This window comes from Hyla sarda, chromosome 5, assembly GCF_029499605.1.
Source record: "Hyla sarda isolate aHylSar1 chromosome 5, aHylSar1.hap1, whole genome shotgun sequence".
NCBI classification, from domain to species: Eukaryota; Metazoa; Chordata; class Amphibia; order Anura; family Hylidae; genus Hyla; species Hyla sarda.
Window position 1 is genome coordinate 142432707 of NC_079193.1, and position 17946 is coordinate 142450652.

At 43.9% G+C, this 17946-nt stretch overlaps 1 protein-coding gene across 1 annotated transcript in view; it reads left to right on the plus strand.

Annotated features, from left to right (window-relative positions):
- FKBP9 (FKBP prolyl isomerase 9) overlaps positions 1 to 17946 on the plus strand; it is a 53822-nt gene that overhangs the window by 2719 nt on the left and 33157 nt on the right. The window contains exons 3-7 of the mRNA XM_056520426.1: positions 7892 to 8037; positions 12984 to 13173; positions 13458 to 13603; positions 15192 to 15381; positions 16923 to 17068. Coding sequence (XP_056376401.1) covers positions 7892 to 8037; positions 12984 to 13173; positions 13458 to 13603; positions 15192 to 15381; positions 16923 to 17068 — 818 coding nt within the window. The remainder of the gene's footprint in view (positions 1 to 7891; positions 8038 to 12983; positions 13174 to 13457; positions 13604 to 15191; positions 15382 to 16922; positions 17069 to 17946) is intronic.

The following is a 17946-nucleotide window of genomic DNA, read 5'->3' on the forward strand; positions in this document are numbered from 1 at the left end:
AAACCGTATACCAAAAGATGCATCCGGTTGTGTCCGTTTTGCATCCTGTACGGTTTTGTAATTTTTTTCCCGTACCCAAAACCATAGCCCACCATAGTTTTTGGTCCGGGTGAAAAACTGTATTAAACCATATACGTTTTTTTTTTAAACATGGGAGTCAATGGGAACCGTACAGAACTGTATGTGCGTACGGTTCCATCCGGTTTTCACCATACGGTTTTTGACTTTGCACAGTTTTTTTTCTTGGAATTTCAATCAAACAAGTGAAACTTTGTTCAAACTGGAGTGAAAAGTTAAAAACGTATATGTTTTTTTCTTAAAAAACGGATGCAACCGGACATCATTTTTCAAACCATATACGGTTTTTAACTGTATACGAAGTGGAAATTTGTACACATGTTGTGATACAGTTTAGTCAGGTTTTGAGGAATCCGTTTTTCATCAAAAACCTGATACGGGAACTGTATTGCAAAAACGTGGTGTGAATGCAGCCTTATACGGTTTTCAATGGAGAGTCAGTGCATACGGTTTTCAATACGGTTCCGTACGGTTTTCACATTGAAAACGTATAAGGGAACTGTATTGCGAAAACGTGGTGTGAATGCACCCTTAGAGAACAGTCCAGTGTTTCCCAACCAGGGTGCCCCCAGCTGTTGCAAAATTACAACTCCCAGCATGCCCGGACAGCCAACGGCTGTCCGGGCATGCTGGGAGTTGTAGTTTTGCAACAGCTGGAGGCACCCTGGTTGGGAAACACTGGAACAGTCACTGGCAGCAGTGGGCCTGGCATAGCATTTACATTGTGGACCATTAGGCTTTTCACTGTGATTCCAAGTGTAAATATATGGAAAAGCAGTCGCACATATACTAGAAAGACTAGAAAACGTTTAGGGGTGTAGTGTAATGCTCATGTACAGTTACCTATAAAAACACAGTGGGCTCTTTTACTAAAGGCTGGCATAGCTTTTGTCATTAATGTAGTCTAATGTCTTGCAAACAGGTACCAAATCTATAAAGTATGTGCAACATTTTCTAAGCGGGCAAACAGAGGGCCAGCCCACTCCAGCCCGGATGAATGGTACATTGTAGTATTTTGGAAGGTACCTCCATAGAACACAGTCTGGCACAGCTCACAAGTAATGTGTGTGACGTCTTTCCAGCACCAGTGTTTCCCAACCAGGGTGCCTCCAGCTGTGGAAAAACTACAACTCCCAGTATGCTGGAAGTTGTAGTTTTGCCACAGCTGGAGGCGCCCTGGTTGGGTAACACTGGTCTGCACCATAACTCTTTTGTGCTGATAGGTCTTAATAGAGAACTAGAGCTGCAGCTTTTCTCCTCTGCTCCCAATTAGGAGCGAGCTGAAACATGACTCCCATGGATTGTCCACGTCCCCAGATTTGCCTGGGAATTTTGGATAGAGGGGAAGTCTGTTGGGAGAGAATGGATTTTGCAGGAGCAGGCTGAAATATCAGTAGGGTCTTTCTGCCCAAGAATTTTTATATTCCTGGGACGCATAAAAGAAAGTTGTTAACACGTAGTTAAAAACGGCCTGTTAGTTCTTCAGCCCCTTTAGTCTCTTTACACAAAATATCCTACATGTATGACTTAAAGGGGTACTCCAGTGGAAAACATTTTATTTTAAATCAACTTCTGCCAGAAAGTTAAACAGATTTGTAAATTACTGCTATTAAAGCATCTTTACCCTTCCAGTACTTTATAGCAGCTGTTTGCTACAGATGTGTCTCTCCCCCTCCCATTGTACGTGTGCATAGTCACACTGGCGTTAACCTGGGAGCAGTCTACAATTCGGACCTGATGCTGCTGTAATTTGGTTCCTGGTTTTGCTTATCATGCACAGTTGTTTATGTGGACCTGAGGAAGGCGCGCGTGTGCGCCGAAACGCGTTGTCCTGTTTTACTTCTGACTTCTTTTATCAATAAAAGTTAGTCCTGCGAAAGTGCTGGCTTGTTTCCGGTTGCATTCGACTCCCGTCTACCTACAGTAGCGCTCTCATACAATACCCCGTTCTTTATGCACACTCCATGCTACAGAGGAAATTCTTTTCTTTTTGAATTCCTTTTTTGTCTTGTCCACAGTGCGCTCTGCTGACACCTCTGTCCATGTCAAGAACTGTCCAGAGCAGGATAGGTTTGCAATGGGGATTTTCTCCTGCTCTGGACAGTTCCTGATACGGGCATCAGGTGTCAGCAGAGAGCACTGTGGAGAAGATAAAAAAGACATTTAAAAAGAAAATAATTTCCTCTGTAGCATACAGCTGCTAAACAGTACTGGAAGGGTAAAGATTTATTAATACAAGTCATTTACAAATATGTTTAACTTTCTGGCACCAGTTCAATTAAAAAAACTTTTTTTTTATTTAAACATTTTATTTCATTCGGAGTACCCCTTTAAGGCTGGGTTCACACTACAATTTGTAACTACGGTTCCCGTATACGGCTGGGAGGAGGGGGGCGGGGCTTAATCGCGGCGCCCGCATTCAGCTGTATAGGGGAACCGTATTTAATGCATGTCTATGAGCCGACCGGAGTGAACCGCAGCCTCCGGTCGGCTGCTTTTTTGGCCGTATGCCGTTTCCCGACCGCAGGCACTAGTTATCAGGTGTACAAGTATTGCTAAACTAAATACACAAAATAATGGACATGTCATTTCCCTTCTTAGGCTGGGTTCACACTACGATTTGTAACTACGGTTCCCGTATACGGCCCCCCCTCCTCCAAGCCGTATACGGGAACCGTAGTTACAAATCGTAGTGTGAACCCAGCCTAAGAAGGGGAATGACATGTCCATTATTTTGTGTATTTAGTTTAGCAATACTGGCACACCTGATAACTAGTGTTGATAAATCTGACCCTATATATCCCAAGCAACTTTATTCAAAGCATTTAAATTAGAATAGGAGACCATAAAGTGGAATGCCAATTTGACTAAAAAGTAGATCATGTTGCCTGAATTAAATAACAAACCTAAGTATACTCACCTCTTGTAGTCCAGGGCTGGCTCGCCCTGGTCTCTCGAAGGGTGCATGCACACCACGTTTTTGCAATACAGTTTCCGTATCAGGTTTTTGATGAAAAACGGATTCCTCAAAACCTGACTAAACTGTATCAAAACGTGTGTACAAATTTTAACCCGTATACGGTTTGAAAAATTATGTCCAGTTGCATCCGTTTTTTTAAGAAAAAAACGTATACGTTTTTAACTTTTCACTCCATTTTGAATAAAGTTTCACTTGTTTGATTGAAATTCCAAGAAAAAAACCTGTGTAAAGTCAAAAACTGTATGGTGAAAACCGGATGGAACTGTACGCAAGTATGGTTCCCATTGACTCCCATGTTAAAAAAAATCATATACGGTTTAATACAGTTTTTCACCCGGACCAAAAAACGTGGTAGACTATGGTTTTGGGTACGGGTAAAAAAATGGACAAAACCATATAAGACGCAAAACGGACTAAACCGGATGCTGCGTTTGACATTCGGTTTACAATGTTAAATCAATGCATACGGTTTTCTATACAGTTCCATATGGTTTTTAACTTGTAACCGTATATGGGAACTGTATAGCAAACACTTGGTGTGCATGCACCCTATTGATGTTAGTGCAGTCTCAGTGATTGGCTTCAGTAGGTTCGGAACTTCATCAGCAGAGCAGGGAGAGCAAATCATCAGGGTAAGTCATCTGTAACAGATACCAGGGGGAGAATTATCAAAACCTGTCCAGAGGAAAAGTTGCCCATAGCAAGCAATCAGCTCGCTTCTTTCATTTTTAACAAGGCCTCTGCAAAATAAAAGAAGCGATCTGATTGGTTGCTAAGGACAACTGGGCAACTTTGCTCACGTTTTGATAAATCTCCCCCAAAGAGAATCAACACATAGGGCCCTATCAACTGCATCGATGTGCGTTCTAGTAGATTGGCCTATGTTATATGATCAGCTATGTGTCCCCCCTCATCTCCCCCTTTGTCATAGCCATTTGTGTCCCCTCCCCTGTGTGTCACAGTCAATACCTTCCCTTTATCTCCTCCCGTTTGTCAGAGTAATTACTGTTCCCTTATCTCCTGTGTGTCACAGTTATTACTGTCTCCTCATCACCCCCCCTGTGTGTTAGTTATTACTGTCCCCTCATCACCCCCCTGTGTGTTAGTTATTACTGTCCCCTCATCTCCCTCCTGTGTGTTAGTTATTACTGTCCCCTCATCTCCCTCCTGTGTGTTAGTTATTACTGTCCCCTCATCTCCCTCCTGTGTGTTAGTTATTACTTTCCCCTCATCACCCCCCTGTGTGTTAGTTATTACTGTCCCCTCATCACCCCCCTGTGTGTTAGTTATTACTGTCCCCTCATCTCACTCCTGTGTGTTAGTTATTACTGTCCCCTCATCTTCCTCCTGTGTGTTAGTTATTACTGTCCCCTCATCTCCCTCCTGTGTGTTAGTTATTACTTTCCCCTCATCTCCCTCCTGTGTGTTAGTTATTACTGTCCCCTCGTCTCCCTCCTGTGTGTTAGTTATTACTGTCCCCTCATCACCCCCCTGTGTGTTAGTTATTACTGTCCCCTCATCTCCCTCCTGTGTGTTAGTTATTACTGTCCCCTCATCTCCCTCCTGTGTGTTAGTTATTACTGTCCCCTCATCTCCCTCCTGTGTGTTAGTTATTACTGTCCCCCCATCTCCCTCCTGTGTGTTAGTTATTACTGTCCCCTCATCTCCCTCCTGTGTTTTACAGTCATTACTGACCCTTTATCTCCCCCTGTTTGACAGCTATTAATGTCCCCTTATCTCTCCATGTGTGTCAGTTATTAATGTCCCCTTATCTCCCCCCCCCCACCTCGTGTGTCAGTTATTAATGCCCCATCAATTCTCCACAACCCCTGTTGGAAAGGGCTGACAAAAACTTTAGTAGCTGTAGCAACCTGGCATCTTGGATTTGTCAAGCTCTGTCATAGAGAATGCACAGAAGGGTCATGTCGACCCTTCTTCTTGCACGAGGAGAACCGGGGCACTGTACAGCAGATCAAGGGGGGGGGGGGGGTGGGGGGGGGGGGGGTGGTCCCAGCAGTCGACAACCCACAATCATACCCCTGCTAAAATGCTGAAATGTCTTTTAACTTAGATAGCCGATGTTAGATGAATATACTGCACACAGACTGCATATGTTTGAACAAGAACTCCGGCTTCTATTAGAGAAAAATGTATAGGTTTTTGTGGATGCCTTGTGCTTACCTGTTTTAGCTAGTGTGGCAGACATGGGTTTTTTAGCCATATTGATTTCTATATCCACTCTGAAACGATTTGCAAATGTTGCCTACATTTCCCATGAATGCTCTTGCTTTAGCGTCAGTTTCCTGCGATTTCGGAGAAATTTGTCTTATATATGGCAAGCAATGGAGAATGATCACTACAATTGTGTTAGGCATGGCCCCATTGAAATACAGTAACATTGTATTTGAGATCCATGTGATACATATTCCACATATACTGTATAGAAGAAGCATTTGCAGGTTCTGTACTTTGAGATTGTGTGTCAATTCATGAGTCAAAGAGAACCTGACGCCTCTCCTGACCATCTGTTATAGTAAATACTTGTTTTTCCCATGAAGTAAAAAATCTGGAACAGCTTGTGCTATTTATTAGTTATTATTACTAGAAATGTATGACTAAATAGGCAACGGGGCCTTACCAGTTGGGATGTGTCCCTAGATTGTCTGGCACTGCTATCTGCGATTGGATAGTGCCAGAAAGTGAGAATACGCACCTCCAACTGGTATTTAGTTATACACTGCTCAAAAAAATAAAGGGAACACTAAGATAAGACATCCTAGATCTGAATGAATGAACTAATCGTATGAAATACTTTCGTCTTTACATAGTTGAATATGCTGACAACAAAATCACACAAAAATTATCAATAGAAATCAAATTTATCAACACATGGAGGTCTGGATATGGAGTCACACTCAAAATCAAAGTGGAAAACCACACTACAGGCTGATCCAACTTTGATGTAATGTCCTTAAAATATGTCAAAATGTGTGGCCTCCACATGCCCTTATGACCTCCCTACAACGCCTGGGCATGCTCCTGATGAGGTGGCGGACAGTCTGTGGTGCAATGTGGCGTTGGTGGATGGAGCGAGACATGATGTCCCAGATGTGCTCAATCGGAGTCAGGTGTGGGGAACGGGCGGGCCAGTCCATAGCATCAATGCCTTCCTCTTGCAGGAACTGCTGACGAACTCCAGCTACATGAGGTCTAGCATTGTCTTGCATTAGGAGGAATCCAGGGCCAACCGCACCAGAATATGGTCTCACAAGGGGTCTGAGGATCTCATCTCAGTACCTAATGGGAGTCAGGCTACCTCTGGCAAGCACATAAAGGGCTGTGCGGCCCCCCCAAAGAAATGCCACCCCACACCATTACTGACCCACCGCCAAACCGGCCATGCTGGAGGATGTTGCAGGCAGCAGAACGTTCTCCATGGCGTCTCCAGACTCTGCCACGTCTGTCACATGTGCTCAGTGTGAACCTGCTTTCATCTGTGAAGGGCACAGGGCGCCAGTGGTGAATTTGCCAATCTTGGCGTTCTCTGGAAAATGCTAAACATCCTGCACAGTGTTGGCCTGTAAGCACAACCCTACCTGTGAATGTCCGGCCCCCACACCACCCTCATGGAGTCTGTTTCTGACTGTTTCAGTGGACACATGCACATTTGTGGCCTGCTGGAGGTCATTTTGTAGGGCTCTGGCAGTGCTCCTCCTGCTCCTCCTGGCACAAAGGCGGAGGTAGCGGTCCTGCTGCTGGGTTGTTCCTCCTCCAAATCTCCTAATATACTGGCCTGTCTCCTGGGAGCGCCACCATGCTCTGCACACTACGCTGACAGACACCGCAAACCTTCTTGCCACAGCTCGCATTGATGTCCCCTCCTGGATGAGCTGCACTACCTGAGCCACTTGTGTGGGTTGTAGACTCTGCCTCATGCTACCACTAGAGTGAAAGCACCGCCAGCATTCAAATGTGACCAAAACATCATCCAGGAAGCATAGGAACTGAGAAGTGGTCTGTGCTCACCACCTACAGAACCACTTCTTTATTGGGGTGTCTTGCTAATGGCCTATAATTTCCACCTGTTGTCTGTTCCATTTGCACAACAGCATGTGAAATTGATTGTCAATCAGTGTTGCTTCCTGAGTGGACAGTGTGATTGACTTGGAGTTACATTGTGTTGTTTCTTACTAGTGAGGATAGCAGGGACCGCACAAATATGTTCCAGAATTCTTATTAAATGGGGAATACAAGCATTTACTAAAACAAACAGGTCAAGAGAGGCCACAGGTCATCCTCAAAGGGGAACTCTGGTACTTTTCTTAGGGGATAGGGGATAAGTGTCTGATTGCGGGGGTCTCAGCCCCTGCCCAGTGCCTGAAGATTTGTGTTCAGAAGCCATCCTCGTTCACAGAATGGCAGTCGTCAACATGCCCCCTCCATGCACTGTCTATGGGGGAGCTGGAGATACACGAGTACAGCGCTTGTGTATTTCTAGCTCACACATAAACAGTGCAGGGGGTTGTGTCAACCACAAATCTTCAGGTCCCACCAGGCAGGAGAATGCAGGGCGTCCCAGCAGTTAGACCCCCTAGATCAGACACTTATCCCCTATCCTGTGGAGTTCCCCTTTTACCTTGAGATTGTTCTTCTAGGGCACAGAAATCATTTTTTCCTACTGGTATTTTTGTCGGATCAAGTTTATCATTTAAATCTGATCCTGTATAAAGTTAGTAACATTGGCCCAATATATGTTTGGTAATACTGTATTTATGGTGAAAAAAGAAAAAAACCAAAGCATTCAGTGCTCAATGAGAACTATTTATTTTGCAGTTATGACCGGGGAACAACTTACAACGTCCTTGTGGGAAAAGGCAAGATCATTGCAGGAATGGACAAAGCTCTTATTGGAATGTGTGTAAATGAGAGGAGACTAGTGAAGATTCCTCCTAGTCTTGCCTACGGCAGTGAAGGGGTCGGTAAGTGATTGGCCCGCATGCATTCTATGGACAGGGTGAAAACTGAAAGATGAGTACATTCGAAGGGGTTGTTTTATAGCAGCCCTATATCTGTATGCCTTATATGGTGTATTAGGGCTTATGTATGCTTGGAGCTCCCATCTATGAAGTACAACAGAGAGACTTTCATTAAGCAGCTCCCGCTCTGCAGAGCCATCAAGCCCATGACAGCACCTGCTCATATGCCAGCGTTTCCCAACCAGTGTGCCTCCAGCTGTTGCAAAACTACAACTCCCAGCATGCCCGGACAGCCAAAGGCTGTCCGGGCATGCTGGGATTTGTAGTTTTGCAACAGCTGGAGGACTGCTGGTTGGGAAACACTAGCCATATGCTCTATAATGCTCCTCCAGATAGCACAAAATACCATGAATCTCAAGCTTTTTTTTCAGTATTTTTATTTTTTTTCAGCATTTCAGTCACATTTTGTGCATATATTCATTTCATTCACATGTTTTTATCCCCACATCGAGGTATACACCGACCACCTGTCAAAAAGGTGATTATGACATGTACCTCAAAATGTTCCCCATGGGCCCGTTGACTTTCCAATACTGAACATGGAAGACCACAGATAGGGAACATGCAGCACATACAGGTGTATGCTACCTGTGAACAAGCCCCTAGATTTCTGCAATTTTCCATTCGTCTTAAAGGAGTACTCCCCGGAAAACCGGTGCCAGAAATTAACTAGTGCCAGAAAGTTAAACAGATTTGTAAATGACTTCTATTTAAAAATCTTAACCCCCTCTAGTACTTATCAGCTGCTGTATGCTCCAGAGGAAGTTATATTATTTTTGAATTTCCCTTCTGTCTGACCACAGTGCTCTCTGATGACACCTCTGTCCCTGTCAGGAACTGTCCAGAGCAAGATAAGTTTGCTATGGGGATTTGCTCCTTCTCTGGAAAGTTCCTGACATGGACAGAGGTGTCAGCAGAGAGCACTGAGGTCAGACAGAAAAGAAATTCAAAAAGAAAAGAACTTCCTCTGGAGCACACAGCAGCTGATAAGTACTGGAAGGGTTAATATTTTTAAATAGAAGTAATTTACACGTCAGTTTAACTTTCTGGCACCAGTTGATTTAAAAAAAAAAAAAAAAAACGGTGGAGTATCCCATTTTTTTTTTTAAATCAATTGGTGCCAGAAACTTAAAGGAGTAGTCCAGTGGTGACTCAGTGGTGGGCAACTTATCCCCTATCCTAAGGATAGGGGATAAGTTGCAGATCGCGGGGGGTCCGACCGCTGGGGCCCCCTGCGATCTCCTGTACGGAGCCCCGACAGCCCGCGGGAAGGGGGCGTGTCGACCTCCGCATGAGGCGGCAGCCGACACTCCCCCTCAATACAACTCTATGGCAGAGCCGAAGCGCTGCCTTCGGCAATCTCCGGCTCTGCCATTGAGATGTATTGAGGGGGCGTGTCGGCCGCCGCTTCGTGCGGGGGTCGACACCCGCTATCTGGGCGGAGAGACGGGGCCCCGTACAGAGAGATCGCAGGGGGCCCCAGCGGTCGGACCCCCCCGCGATCTCAAACTTATCCCCTATCCTTAGGATAGGGGATAAGTTTTTCACCACTGGACTACCCCTTTAAACAGATTTGTAAATTACTTCTATTTAAAAATATTAACCCTTCCAGTACTTATCAGCTGCTGTGTGCTCCAGAGGAAGTTCTTTTCTTTTTGAATTTCTTTTCTGTCTGACCACTTCTGTCTGAAGATTTTTTTAATAGAAGTAATTTACAAATCTGTTTAAAGGGGTTGTGCGCTGCCCTTCAGTTCGGAGCTCCGCTCACAACGTCGGGAAGTTCATTACTCTGAACGCTGTGTGCGGGCTTCCGTGTTCGCAGCCACCGGGCGTGACGCCACGCCCGGCCCCTTCGTGACGTCTCGCCCGCTCCCTCGTGACATCTCGCCCGCCCCTTCAACAAAAGTCTATGGGAAAGGGGCGCGACCGCTGTCATGCCCCCTTCCCATAGACTTTGGTAGAGGGGGCGGACGTCACGAAGGGGCCGGGCGTGATGTCACGCCCGGCGGCTGCGAACACGGAAGCCCGCACACAGCGTTCAGAGTAATGAACTTCCGGACGTTGTGAGCGGAGCTCCGAACTGCAGGGCAGCGCACAACCCCTTTAACTTTCTGGCACCAGTTGATTTAAAAAAAAAAAAATTTTCACCAAAGTACCCCTTTAATGAGGTTCTCAGAAGCCATGGTGCTTACTGCCAAAACATCACCATTTAAAAGAAATTGAATTTTCAGTCATGAACACTTCTGCACCAGATGTAACAGAATGAGAACGCCCTATGCCATTACCCAGGGTAGAGACTTGCTGCAAATATCTTTATTGTAATGTGCGCTGTGTAATGTTTAGTTTGTACTGCAGTGCTATTACAAAGCAAAGGATAACATTGTCCTGCAATCAGGGGTGGCTCCGGAGCTCCCACTAAACACTGCACCATAGAGACTGCAGGCAAGAGGGCACTAACAGCGGGGGAACAGAATAAAGAGAAAGCAGGAGATATGGGGCAGGGTTACTAAGGGGAAAGAGGAGGAGTCAAATTAAGGGGGCCATAAGGGTGAGAGGAGGACAAGTAATTAAGAGGGGACAGAAGAGAGGGGGATCTATATAAAGGGGAGAATGGAGTTCAAGAGGAGAGGGGGGGGGTTCTAGAAGGGGAAACAGAAGGGGACAAGGGTGTCTATGATGGGGTGCAGAGGAGGAGGAGGGAGTTGATAAGGGGGGGAGAAGAGTACATAGTTAGTACGGTTGAAAATAGACATACGTACATCAAGTTCAACCAGGGAATTGAAGGGTAGGGGTGTGGCGCGATATTGGGGAAGGGATGGGATTTTATATTTCTTTATAAGCATTAATGTTATTTTGTTCCAGGAATGTATCTAACCCTGTTTTAAAGCTGTTAATTGTTCCTGCTGTGACTAGTTCCTGAGGTAGACTGTTCCATAAATTCACAGTTCTTATGGTAAAGAAGGCGTGTCGCCCCTTGAGACTAAACCTTTTCTTCTCCAGATGGAGGGAGTGCCCCCTAGTCCTTTGGGGGGGGGTTTAACCTGGAACAGTCTTTCTCCATATTTTTTGTATGGGCCATTAATATACTTATATACATTTATCATATCCCCCCTTAAACGTCTCTTCTCAAGACTCAACAATTGTAACTCCTTTAATCGCTCCTCATAACTAAGATGTTCCATGCCCCATATTAGTTTAGTCGTGCGTCTCTGCACCCTTTCCAGCTCCACAGTGTCCCTTTTATGGACAGGTGCCCAAAACTGAACAGCATATTCCAGATTAGGCCGTACCAATGCTTTATAAAGGGGGAGTATTATGTCCCTGTCCCTTGAGTCCATGCCTCTTTTGATACATGACAATATCCTGCTGGCTTTGGAAGCAGCAGCCTGACATTGCATGCTATTCTGTAGTCTGTGATCTACAAGTACACCCAGATCCTTCTCTACCAGTGACTCTGCCAGTTTAATCCCCCCTAAGACATACGACGCATGCATGTTATTAGTACCCAGATGCATAACTTTACATTTATCCACATTGAACCTCATTTGCCAAGTGGATGCCCAGACACTTAGTCTATCCAAGTCATCTTGTAACCTATACACATCCTCTATAGACTGTACCATGCTACAAAGCTTGGTGTCATCTGCAAAGATAGAAACAGAGCTGTTAATGCCATCCTCTATATCATTGATAAATAAATTAAACAACAGCGGGCCCAGTACTGATCCTTGAGGGTACACCACTAATAACCGGGGACCAATCAGAGTACGAATCATTGACCACCACTCTCTGGGTACGATCCATGAGCCAGTGTTCAATCCAGTTAAAAACTAAAATTTCCAAACCCAAAGACCTTAACTTACCTGTCAGACGTCTATGAGGGACAGTATCAAACGCTTTGGCAAAATCCAGAAACACTATATCCACAGCCATTCCTCTGTCAAGGCTTCTACTCACATCTTCATAAAAGCAAATTAGATTGGTTTGACAACTTCTATCCTTAGTAAACCCATGCTGGCTATCACTTATAATACTATTATCCCCTATGTATTCCTGTATGTAATCCCTTATAAGTCCTTCAAACAATTTACCCACAATGCACGTTAGACTTACCGGTCTATAGTTTCCTGGGGAAGACCTAGAGCCCTTTTTGAAGATTGGCACCACATTTGCCTTGCGCCAGTCCCTTGGCACAATACCAGTAGGGTATTTATATTGGTAAACAGGAGAGTCTATGCCGGGGTGCGGAGGAGGAGGGAGTCGATGAGTGGGGGGGGGGGGGGGGGAGAGAGAGTAGGGCATTTATATTGGTTAACAAGAGAGTCTATGCCGGGGTGCAGAAAGGGCTGGAACAAGAGGAGGGGTCCATACAGAGGGAAGGACAGGGAGTCTCTGGGAAGTGGGTGACTGTATATTTATAGGTTTTTCACCCCTTCAGCACCTTAGTCACACGGACTCCTGTTACACTTCTTGGCACCAGGATGACATTTCATTTGTTTGTCATCAGTATAGGAGATTTATGTAGATTTTATAGATTCTGAGATTTTTCAGCATTTTACATGAATGTGCAAAAGTCCACCAGAGAGTTTTTCCATTTGGGGCAAAAAGGAGTTAAAAACAATGCAGCCATTGCATTGACCCGTACTGTGACTTGGCACCAGTGAAACGTGTCCTGGCAGCTGCCCAGAATTTCACACAATACTTTGCCTTGGCCCAGGTGCTGCCACACTACGTTGCGACATATCGCCAGTGAGGGCCTCATGTCTGGGTTCCGCCTAAGGCCTCACAAAGTCTAGAGCTGCCCTTGTCTGCAGTAACAGCTGGATGGAACACCCCTCCTCTTCATGGATCTATTTTTGTGTGTAAGATATTATTTTCTATTTTCCCAGCTGGGGTCATTCCTCCAGATGCAGTGCTTCACTTTGATGTTCTTTTAATGGATATCTGGAACCCAGAAGACAAAGTTGAAGCAGAGACCTATTACAAACCAGAAGTGTGTGCGCGAACAGTGCAGGTGTCTGACTTCATTCGCTACCACTACAATGGGACCTTGCTTGATGGGACACTTTTTGATTCAAGGTATATATTGAAATCTATAAGAATGATTTACATGATAATTTTATATATATTTGTTTTACTTGAGTTTCCAAAGCATTTGTGATAAGGCTTCTTAATACCAATTCATAGTATGGAATCATATTGTGCCCACAATGCAGTTTTTTTATGGATATACTGTCTGCTTGTAAACTACAGCCTAAAAAATTACATTTTTATGCCACCCAAATTGTCTTCTGTGTATCCTTCTACTGGACTAGGAGAACAACACTAAAACTATAACATACTTGTATATTCTTCCCCTCAAGCCACAATCGCATGAGAACCTATGACACCTATGTGGGAATTGGTTGGTTGATCCCTGGAATGGATACTGGGCTACTTGGAATGTGCGTGGGTGAAAAACGTAAAATCACAGTCCCCCCCTTTCTTGCATATGGAGAGGATGGTGATGGTAAGATGACATTTGATTCTGACATATTTAAATAATATCTGTACTGTACAGTAAATTATAAAAATATACCCCATATAGCTATAACATTAACTGTTCGAGAGGTGAATGTCAACCAGTGGACTATATAACGTAGCAAGTGAACAGTGGGTTCTTAAAGGGGTATTCCAGGAAAAAACTTTTTTATATATATCAACTGGCTCCAGAAAGTTAAACAGATTTGTAAAATACTTCTATAAAAAAAAATCTTAATCCTTTCAGTACTTATGAGCTTCTGAAGTTAAGGTTGTTCTTTTCTGTCTAAATCCTCTCTGATGACACCCGTCTCAGGAAACACCCAGTTTAGAAGAGGTTTGCTATGGGGATTTGCTTCTAAACTGGGCGTTTCCCGAGACACGTGTCATCAGAGAGGATTTAGACAGAAAAGAACAACCTTAACTTCAGAAGCTCATAAGTACTGAAAGGATTAAGATTTTTTAAATAGAAGTAATTTACAAATCTGTTTAACTTTCTGGAGCCAGTTGATATATAAAAAAAAAGTTTTTGCCTGAATACCCCTTTAAAGTTGTTCTGTTGGAAGCAAATATAATGGGCAAAAGTAAGGATTTAAGCAACTTTGATAAAGGCTAGATTGGGTGAGAGCATCCCCAAAATGTGGGTGTTCCTAGTATGCAGTGGGTAGCATCTACCAAAAGTGGAAGCACTGTACAAGTCATGGGAAGCTAAGGGTCATTGATGTGCATGGGAAACAAAAGCTACACACAGAGGATGTAGCACAAATGATGAGAAAGTTAATGCTGGCTATGATTCAAAGGTGTCAGAACACACATTTCATTGCAGCTTGCTGTGTTTGGAACTGTGTACCCCCAAATCAGTAAGAATGTCCAAATTAACCCTTGTCCACCTCAGAAAGAACCTAGTACACCCTTCATGGCAACAGGATTACCTAACAGCAGTGGCCCCTTTAGGAGGAAAATGCACCCTTAAAAATATGGTTAAGATAAAAATATGATTTAAAGTGCAACTGTCACCAAGAATATGCTTGTGAAGATGCACATACAGTGCACTAGGGCAGTGTTTCCCAACCAGTGTGCCTCCAGCTGTTGCTAAACTACAACTCCCAGCATGCCCGGACAGCCAAAGGCTGTCCGGGCATGCTGGGAGTTGTAGTTTTGCTACAGCTGGAGGCACACTGGTTGGGAAACACTGCACTAGGGCTTCACAAGAATATTCTAGGCATACCGATATAAATAAATTAAGCTTCTTTATACTTTATACAGCTTTTTAATTTCTCTGGGAGTCAGACCAACAGTCTGAGAGGTGGAGCTCGGGGTCCGCTCTGTTTCTACACATGTTTTTTTCTGGCATTGTTTGGACAACTGCCACTGCAGTTTTGGAGCCAAAGTCAGAGGTGAATCCAGGAGAAAGGAGAAGTATTAGTCCTTACGCCAGAGAAAAACCTATGTGGAAACTTATAAGGTTTTTTTTTGTCTTCCTCTGGATGAACACAGTAGAGATACAATAGAGATATAGGGTGAACTGGGTGGACTCTTGTCTTTTTCAACCTTCTGAACTATGTTACTATCTACAGGTAAAGATATTCCTTCTCAGGCAACTCTGGTCTTTGATGTTGTGTTATTGGACTTGCACAACCCAAAAGATGGTATAACTGTAGAAGTCCAGTATCTCCCAGAGGACTGTGAGAGGAAAACTCAGGCTGGTGACTACATTCGGTACCATTACAATGGCACACTGCTGGATGGCACATTCTTCGATTCCAGGTTTACAGATGCTCTTTTTTTATTGACACTGTGCTACATTCTTTATTCCTCAAATAACTTAAATATTCCAATAAAACACAAAAATAATAATGAATCTGATCTACTAGTGTTTATGGGGTTTATAAAGGATCTACCACTTTTCTACTATCAGAATGTAGTTGAGCTATGTTTCCCCATATAGCAGTTAGGTCCACTCTGTGACCCCATATACCAGGTCTACTGTGTGCCTCAATATAGTAGTTAGGTCTACCTCTGTGTCCCATATTAGTAATGTTCACTCTGTGTCCTCATATAACATTTAGGTATACTTTGTACCCCCATATAGCAGGTCCACTCTGTACCTCATATAGCAGGTAGGCACCTGTGCTGTCATCTAGTACTAGGCCAATCTCTGTGCCCCCATATAGTATTTAGAGCCACCTATGGTCTCCATGTAGTATAAGGCCTTGACTCTATGCCCCCATATAACAGTTAGGTCTGTTCTACTCTGTGGCCCCCTATAGTAGTTGGGCTTCTCTGTTTTCCCATGTAGAAGCTCTGCTCTGTGCCCTCATATAGTAGTTAGACACCTCTGTGCTGCCATATAGTATTAGGCCAATTTCTGTGTCCCCATTAAGTAATTAGAGACACCTCTTGTCTTAATGTACAATTAGGCCCCCACTCCGTGCTCCCATAACAGTTAGGCCTGTTCCATTCTTTGCCCCATGTAATAGTCAGGACCTTCTGTGCCCCTATATAGCAGTTACACCAATCTTTGTGCCCCCATATAGTAGTTAGGTCCACTTTGTGCCCCCATATAGCAGGTCCACTCTGTGCCCCCATATAGTAGTTCTGTGCTGCTGTATAGTATTAGGCCAATCTCTGTGCCCCCATATTGTAATTAGAGCCACCTCTGGTCTTCATGTAGTATTAGGCCCCCACTCTGTGCCCTCATATGACAGTTAGGTCTGTTCCACTCAGTCCCCCATACAGTAGTCAGACCAATCTATGTACCCCCGTATAGTAGTTAGGCCAATCTCTGTGCCCCCATATAGTAGTTAGGCCCACCTCTTTTCCTCACATAGTGTTAAACCCCTCCCCCCTAAAACAAAAAAAACAACTTATCTGTTGCATTGCTCCTCCACAGCTATGCTCTGTCCTCCCGGCGTGCCATCCTCGGCATCATCTCTCCAAGTTTCCAACAGCATGATATACTGACCAAAAGGCAGCTGTCCTGTATTGCTGGGAGGGGCCCTCCCTTAACTGCGTGATGGCATGAGCCTAATTGGGAACGGCCTGGGGAACACATACCCCAAGGCCCAGCCTGCCCCTGTGCATTATAGACTATCTTAAACTAAGACAAGTCCTTCAGGACTCTTGCGAGCATTTGATGTTGTCTGAGCTTTACTGAAGTTCTGGTTGCATCCGTGTATAGTGAGACATCTGAATCTGCTATTTCCCTATGTCTGCTTTACTTGAAAAAAATTACTTGTATACTTTATGTTCCTGTGAAGTGATCATTATTATGTTTTGTTTCATTTATTATTTGTCCTGTAAACTAGTTACTCTCGAAACCACACTTACAACACATACATTGGAAAGGGTTATGTTATTGCCGGTATGGATGAAGGTTTACTGGGTGTGTGCACTGGAGAAAAGAGGCGAATTACGATTCCACCACATCTTGCTTATGGTGAAGAAGGAACTGGTAGGTACTTACTGTATCTATAGAAAATTTGTGGACTACTGTTGTGGCCTGAGCCACATCTGAGCCAAATTTATAAATACATAAACAGTTTTTTACACTGCATTTGTTGCAATGACATAATAATGAAATGAATGCTAAAAATGATTATGTAATACATACAGATCAAGAATAATATAACAGAAGGCAACATTACCAGCACACCAGATATATTTATGATAGTATAAATCATGTTATAGCACGACAGAATTTACAGCCAGGGGAGTATACTTTTCAACTGTTAACAAAGATATGTCATCGAAAACATGATGCCCCAGTAAATCCCCAAAGGAAACAGAAAAAGGGTGTAAGATGCAATTACCGGTATTTTTCCCATAAACCTAAACTAGTCCACAGCATGTAGATTGTGTATTATAGGTAGCAAAAGGGGTAGTTCTTATATAAAATGATTTATACTATTTATAAAGCTGCATCTGGTATGCTTGCGATGTCCCCTATTGTTGTGTGACTGTATGAATTGTATGTATGTGTTTTTTGGGATATTAAAGGGGTTGTCCCATCTAGCTCTTTCAATTTATGGCCAGCTCCTACCTGACTGTGGCCGCAGAAGATGGTAGAAAAGCTGGAAGCAGGTGAAACTGGGAAGTTACACAATTTGCGTTTCTCTTATTGATTTTAATTGTGGTTGCGCGAAAACAGCTTTTAGCCTTGCAAGTAATAGCTCATAGAGCTATGGAATTTTAGAGTTAATGGGAGTTAGGCAAATGTGTAACTTTTCGCTTCAGCTGCTTCCTTCTTTTCTGGCTAATAAGTCACAATCGCAGCGGGTCTCAGGAGTAAGATCTAGTGCGATTAACAACTTTTGATATATCTGGTCAACT